Source organism: Mycetomoellerius zeteki, unplaced genomic scaffold, assembly GCF_001594055.1.
Source record: "Mycetomoellerius zeteki isolate Tzet28-1 unplaced genomic scaffold, Tzet1.0 scaffold330, whole genome shotgun sequence".
NCBI classification, from domain to species: Eukaryota; Metazoa; Arthropoda; class Insecta; order Hymenoptera; family Formicidae; genus Mycetomoellerius; species Mycetomoellerius zeteki.
Window position 1 is genome coordinate 7,308 of NW_017257317.1, and position 7,087 is coordinate 14,394.

The following is a 7,087-nucleotide window of genomic DNA, read 5'->3' on the forward strand; positions in this document are numbered from 1 at the left end:
GCACGCACGCACGCACGCACGCACATTACATACGTATCAAAAATTATCAAAAAATACCTTTCTAAATCAGATGGAAAACGAAAAAAGCTTAGATGACGATCTGCTCCGGAATTATTGTTACAGTCACGCATTGCACACATAAAACCACCATCAATTACACGTTTCATTTTGTATATTTTTAAATACATTTAAAGCTAAAATATCAAGAGTATCTTTCAATAGCAGACAATCATCGATTAAAGTTAATCGGAGTTGATTCTAATTGTATTACCCATCTGGAAAGCTCCCTTTGATATACATAACCTCATGTCAGCTGTACTTACTGTTTAATTGACGCCATGTTGTCGGTAGTAATACAGCGCATGCGCGGTGAAATTTCTCCGACGCTATTTCTACGGAGTGCCGCTACTGGTTATACTTATACTGTGACCCGGAGGTAATTGTAGAGCTGCTTTGGCTGCTCTGAAGATAAATTGTACCTCACTGTAATCACTGTTTTTTCATCAGAAATGTATTAAATCGATAAATCTAAGAATGTATAGAGAATGTGAAAGATAAAACACGATTTAGTATCTGTGAGTAGTATAAAAAAAAAATATTTTATATTTTTTCCAATATTTTAATTTTTTTGATTAAATTGACAATTATACGTTAATTTCTCATTGTTAAAGTTATTAAATTTAAAATAATTTTAATTCAATTTTTTCAAGAATGTAATTTTTTCAAGAATTTAATTTTTTCAAGAATGTAATCTTCCCTTGCGGAAAAACTTTTACGAAAATTTACATAGATTGAAACAACACTTTAAAAAATATTAGTTCGTCATAGTAGGTTTTCGTAGTGAGACATCAAGCGGCGTTGTTTGTATGAAAAACTTAGAAATCTTGCTCTCTCAAATAACATCACTCTACATCCCACTACGAATATCTACGAAAAATTAAGAATTTTTTAAATCTTGTCTCAGTCTATGTAATTATTGTTTAATTTAACGTTTAATAGATCTCAACAAAGTTACCTTTTTAAAAAAAGGTAAAAAAAAGACGCCAAGTGTGTGTGCCCTTTCATAAACCCATAAAAAACTGTTTCAGTAGTACGTATGCATGCATTAAAAAAAATGAAGTAAAATCTTTAAATTGCGCAAATTGCAAAAGAAATATATATTTTCTTGCAACATATAATGTATACTATTGTACTTATATATAATATAAGAAACAATAAGAAATGAAAAATAATGAAGAGATTAAGAATGCATGTAAGAATAAGATAATGATTTCAGATTTGTAAGACATATGCGGTTTAAGTTAAATTTAAAAGTAGATTTTAAATTAATTAAAATCTTAATTGTGTATTGTGATTGTAATTGTGATTGTAATTATGTGTATTGTGATTGTAATTGTGATTGTAATTATGATTGTAATTATAATGTTAATTAATGTTATTAATTAAACAGTAAAAATAGTTTATTTCTTTTATGTAACATTTACTTATTATGTTACTTACAGAGTTCTTGATAAGGGAATAAGAGGAAAGCAACGGAATAATCTAGACTCGAGTATTGGGAAAAGAGTATCTATATTCTTGAGTATTACAAATAGACGACTTGCTCGTGTGCAAAAGGATAACAGTATATATATATATATACACTATATATACTATATATTAATCGGCACGTAACGTCCTCTGTCCACATCTCGGATCAGCGCCACCTATGGTCCAGCAGGGGTAGTCTGTGGAAGCGCACTAAGCGCGCGAATAGAAAATTATGAGAGGGTTCCATTTGCTACATCCCTCTCCCCCTAGAGGTGTAAACATTAGTCTAATAATTTTGCGGGTGTAATTATTCTTCGTCCGCTACGAGTCCGCTTTTCAGTCTGTTCAGTGATCTCGTTCTCGGGTGATATTCCTCCGTTTTCAGACGTGACTCGTTTTGCCTCTGATAATGAGGAAGGCTCGCCAGCATTTGAAGATTGTTTGTACTGATCTTTGAACTGTCTTGATTCTTCGCTAGCTTCTGCTGTTGATAGTTTTAGGGAGTAAAGCCTCTGTACTGGGCGTACTAATTCTCCAGAAGCTGTTTGGAGCTTGGCTACACATATCTTCCCGTCCTGTTCAGGAAAGACCTGAATTACCTTCCCTAGCGGCCAATTCAAACGTTTCAGCTGATCGCTGCCAATGAGTAAGACGTCTCCTACATCGATGTTGGTCTGAGAAGCTTGGCTCCGTCTATTATTCTTGCGAGATAATTGTCCCAAGTATTCGCTTCTGAATCTCTGGCGTAGATGTTCGCGAAATGTCTGACGATACTTGATTCTTTTATTGAGCTTCTCAGCGGAAGCGATTGCGTCTAGATCCGGAATCCCGCTGTTGCGTGTGTCTTGTAAAAACAGCGCTGGTGATAATGGAATCAGTTGGTGAAGCTCTTCTGCAATATATGTGATTGGGCGGGAATTAATAACAGCCATGCAGTCGCATAAAATCGTTGTAAGCTTCTCATAGTTTAGGGAAGCTCGTGTTAACACCTTCCGTAGAATTTCTTTTACGGAACGGACTAGTCTCTCCCATCATCCTCCCCACCAAGCTGCTGAGGGAGGATTGAAGATTGATTGAATTTTCTCCACTGAGCCGTATTCCTCGACCTTTGTCCAGTTGATTTCTTGAAGATTACGGCTGGCTCTTGTGAAGTTGGTCCCGTTGTCCGTGTATACTGTACAAGGCCTTCCTCGCCGCGCCACAAACCTGCGAAAGGCTTCTAGGAACAACTCAGTAGATAAGGATGTTACTAATTCCAGGTGGATGGCTCTATAAACTGCGCAAGTAAAGAGGCAGATCCACGCTTTGGTACCGTTTTTCAGAAATAGTGGGCCTGCATAATCTTTTCTATGCCTGTAATCTCGAAAGTTGTTGCGTCTCTAACTCGGTTTTCTAGTAACGCTATTGGCGATGTCTCGATTTTCTTGGCGTTGTATCTTTTACAAATGATGCACTTTTGAATAACTGATTTGATTGTGCGTCTGTTCTTAATAATCCAATATTGTTCACGTAACCGATTCATTATGATTTCTGTCTGTGCGTAGTTTAACTTTCTATGCGTGAACTCGATCAACTTGTTGACAATTGGATGGCCGCAGTTCAGCACAATCGGATAACGAAACTCGAATGAGTCCTGTCTGTTTGAAATTAAGCTCTTTGTTCTTAGAAGTCCCATTTCATCAGTGTATACACATAAAGTGTTCAGTCTGGGATTGTTGGCACCTGAAAAACTTTCTTCTTAGACTAATCGCAGCAATATTAGTTCCGCTAATTAGACTTCCTTTGTTGATAATGGTGATTTAGACCGAAAATCGTTCTTTTGGCGGCTGTTGTTGATAAATCTTCTTATCCACGCCAGTGTACGAATAATTCGAACGTAGCTCGATGAGGTTGATAGACGATCTACTAAATCTCGCTTGCGATGATTCCTGTTCACATTGTTCCCGTCCTGGACTATCAATTGAATATCGTGATATATTTTTCTTGTGATTTTCTTAGTTTCGCTAGCTATTAATTTTTCGTCTGCTATGAGATCTGAGTTTGGCCATAACTCTGGCGAGAGCTTGAGCCATGAAGGCCCTTCCCACCAGCGAGATTCTAGAAGTTGTTTTGCGTTGCAGCCTCTTGAAGCAAGATCTACAGGGTTCATTTCTCCTGGTACGTAACGCCAAGATTGTGGATTACTTAATTGGCGTATTTCTTGAACTCTGTTCCAAACGAACGTAGCTCATTGTGTCTCTCTCTGTATCCATGCCAAGACCGTCGACGAATCCGTCCAACTGTATTGTTTGATCTCTGAATTGTTCAAGGCATTGGCCACGTTGTTCATTAACCTGGCTCCTATCGAGGCGCTTAATAGTTCCAATCTTGGGATTGTTGCTTTTTCTTTCGGAGCTATTCGGGATTTGGCTTGTATGAAGTGCACTTCTATCTCGCTGTTGTGCTCGATTCTAGCGAAGATTACCGCCCCATAAGCTGTCTGACTTGCATCTACAAAAAGATGTAGGGATAAGGTTTCGCTATTCTTTAAGGCCCATCTTGGGATCTTCAGGTGACGTAAATGTTCTAACTCTTGTTGCCATTGCTGGAAGGCTTCTTTGTCGTTGTTCTCGACTTCTACATCCCAGTCGGTATTCTTGTTCCACAATCTCTTAAGGAGCAATTTAGGCTTGAATTGTACTGGGCATGTTACTCCAAGAGGGTCAAATATTTTTTGTGTAAATGATAGAATTTCTCGTTTTGTAACCTTGACTGGAGTTTTCTGTGACAATGTTGTAGGCGATAACATCAACATGTCTTCTCTGACGTTCCAAAACAGTCCCAGTACTGGAATCTCCTTGTTGGGACCTAGTTTGTTCGAATATTGCCACCCTCTTAAGTCGAAGCCACCTTTAGCCAGAATTGAAGTTGCTTTCTCTTTAAATAATATCGCTTCTTCTTCAGAATGAGTGCTGGTAACACAATTGTCCACGTAGAAGGACCGTTTCAATTTTTGGATGATGCTCTTCTCGTACTGGATGATGCTCTTCTCGTGGGTACCTTCGGCTTCTTTTAATGTTTGTTTTAAATGAAGATCAATAGTAGCCCCTAGTAAAAAAGGGTTGCTGGCGATTCCAAAGACTACTCGACAATGTCGATATATTACAAACTCGTCCGGGCCTTGCGATCTTTTCCACAAGAATCTCATGACGTCGCGCTTCTTGGATGCTACGCTGATTTGTAAAAATGCTTTCCGTATATCAGCAATAAGGCCAATCTTGTTCTCTCTAAATCGTGAGAGCAGCGATGGAATGAGTTCTATAAGGTTTGGTCCGGTTTCTAGGCACTGGTTTAGAGATGGTTGATCTTTTCCTTGAACTGATGCATCGAAGACCGGTCGAATACGAGTTGTACTTCCTTCCTTGATAAAGGGTCGATGTGGTAAGTAGAAGCTTGAATTACTCGTTTCTGCTTCCGGAACTACTTCTATGATGTCTTCTTTCAACCACTCATCGAAGATTTTCTCGTATTCATAAAGTAAATTTTGATCGCGTAACCTCTTTAGGGTGTTCTCTAGTCTTTTCTCTGCTACTTCTCGATTTTCATAGAGTGGAGGGTGGTTCTCCTTCCAGAGAAGGATCACTTCATACTTCCCTGCCGAATTGATCTTAGTAGTTTCTTGAAATTTTATCAGAATTTCTCTGTGGTGTTCTTCTTTTGATAACTTTTGAATTGGATCTTCGATGCCGAGAACGTCGAGACTCCACATGTTTTCTGGACTTGCTTCTGAGGAGAAAATCGCGGAGATCATCAAGGCAGTGTCTTCTTGTCGCTCGTCGGGGACTTTTCCTATTAAAGTCCAGCCGAGTTTAGTTTCCATAGCGATGATATCGTTCTTCAATCTGTGCATTCTTCCTGTGTACAACTTACCAAGAATGTCTGCTCCTATGCTTATCCGTACCTATATCGGAAAGGTTTATAGCTTTTTGTCGTAACTCTTTTTGCCAGGTTCCCTTTACTGGTTGCAAAATATTCTGGCAAATTGCGTCCTGATGGAATGCCACGAAGTTGCATGCGTATGTGTCATCCAGTGAGCGTAAGTTAACTCGATAACATTTATGTTCTTGAGGTGCGGTTTTGGTACCGCCAAAGAGTAGGTGCATCATTGTTTGTGTACCTAATTGTTTGAAATCCAGTTGCTTGACCACGTGTCCTAGGATATAAGAACGATGTGAACCTGAATCGAGAACTGCGCGTACTACTCGTTCTTTGCAGCCGTTCACTAATTTGACACGTAATGTTTGAAAAAATACTCGCGGACTTAGTGAAAGATTTGTTAGACTCTGTCCTTCTGTTTTCTCTTTTATATCATCAGCTGCTTTTGGCTTGTTCGAAGACATGAAGCGACACATTAACAAAACATGCTTTTTGCTGCACCAAGCACACTTTACATTCCTTGCAACTGTGACCTACCTTGAGACAGTAGAAGCACGCATTCTTATCTTTCACTATACTTGTTCTTTCTTCCATGGACATTTTCTTTGCTTTTTCACACTGGGAACTATCGTGGCTCTCGTTGCAGAAAATGCATTTAATAATGCGTATCTCCTTAGCGTTGAGAAGTCCTGCCGCTGTCGGTATTTCACTGGGCTCGGTCTTCGAATTTTTGGCTTTTTTGTCTTTGCTGTCCTTTGTGCTTAGATTGAATCCGTTGACTGCCAAAGCTATACGTTGTTCCGCTTCGACCTCGGACTGCAAGAAAGTCATTAACTTAGTCAAACGTTCTTTCATATCTGTGATACCCGCCGCTGAAGGATGTCTTTGCCTCGCTCTCAATAATTCTTCTAGTAGAGATGACTCGACTAGGGGATATAGCATAGCTGCACACATTTCCGTGGTGACGTCCAGCGATTCTAAAGCTCTTAAATGAGTTTCTAGCTTATCATAAAGGTCAATAATTGGTATCTTAGAATCTTTTTTAGATGCGTTAGTTAATACTAGGTTAAGTAACTCACAGATGTATAATTCTATTAACAGCTCTTTCTTACCGAATCTGCTTTTGAGACTGTCAATGACCTTGTCATAGTTCTCGGCGGTAGGGGGAAAACTGTTGACGAGCCCGTGCGCTCTGGAACCTTTAACCATAGCTTGTGTAAGGTACTGGAATTTATCTTCTTTGGCGATCGCTTGATCCTCGTGAATATTTTTAAATAAGCTCCAAAATAGGAGCCATTCCTTCAAGACCCCATTAAATTTCTGTAACTCGATTTTAAGAAGCTTGAATCTCTTATCTTGCATTACTTGATTGGCTCGCGATGTGCCTGGAAGGTTATGTGCAATGGGGGGGACATCGGCGCGCTGAGGCGGAAGTTCGATATATCGTAAAACTCACCTTCATCTGTTGATATTTGATACGATACTCGTCGGCTCCCTTTGTCTCCTTTATCATCACGTCTTCTTGTATATCTTCCGAGTCCTACATTAATTGAACCAGCTGCTCGTTCAATTCTTCCAGTTCACTGGCCTTTTCCTTGAAAAGTGCGTACAACGCCTTGATTTCGTCTACGTTACGCTCTTC

The 7,087-nt window shown here is 39.3% G+C and overlaps 1 protein-coding gene across 1 annotated transcript; it reads right to left on the reverse strand.

The window, feature by feature from the left end:
* Window positions 1–3,757: 3,757 nt before the first annotated feature.
* On the reverse strand, window positions 3,758–5,419 carry LOC108725196 (uncharacterized). The gene has a single exon (XM_018452060.1). It carries the CDS (start codon window positions 5,417–5,419, stop codon window positions 3,758–3,760), a length of 1,662 nt encoding a protein of 553 aa, XP_018307562.1.
* Between the last annotated feature and the right edge of the window lie 1,668 nt (window positions 5,420–7,087).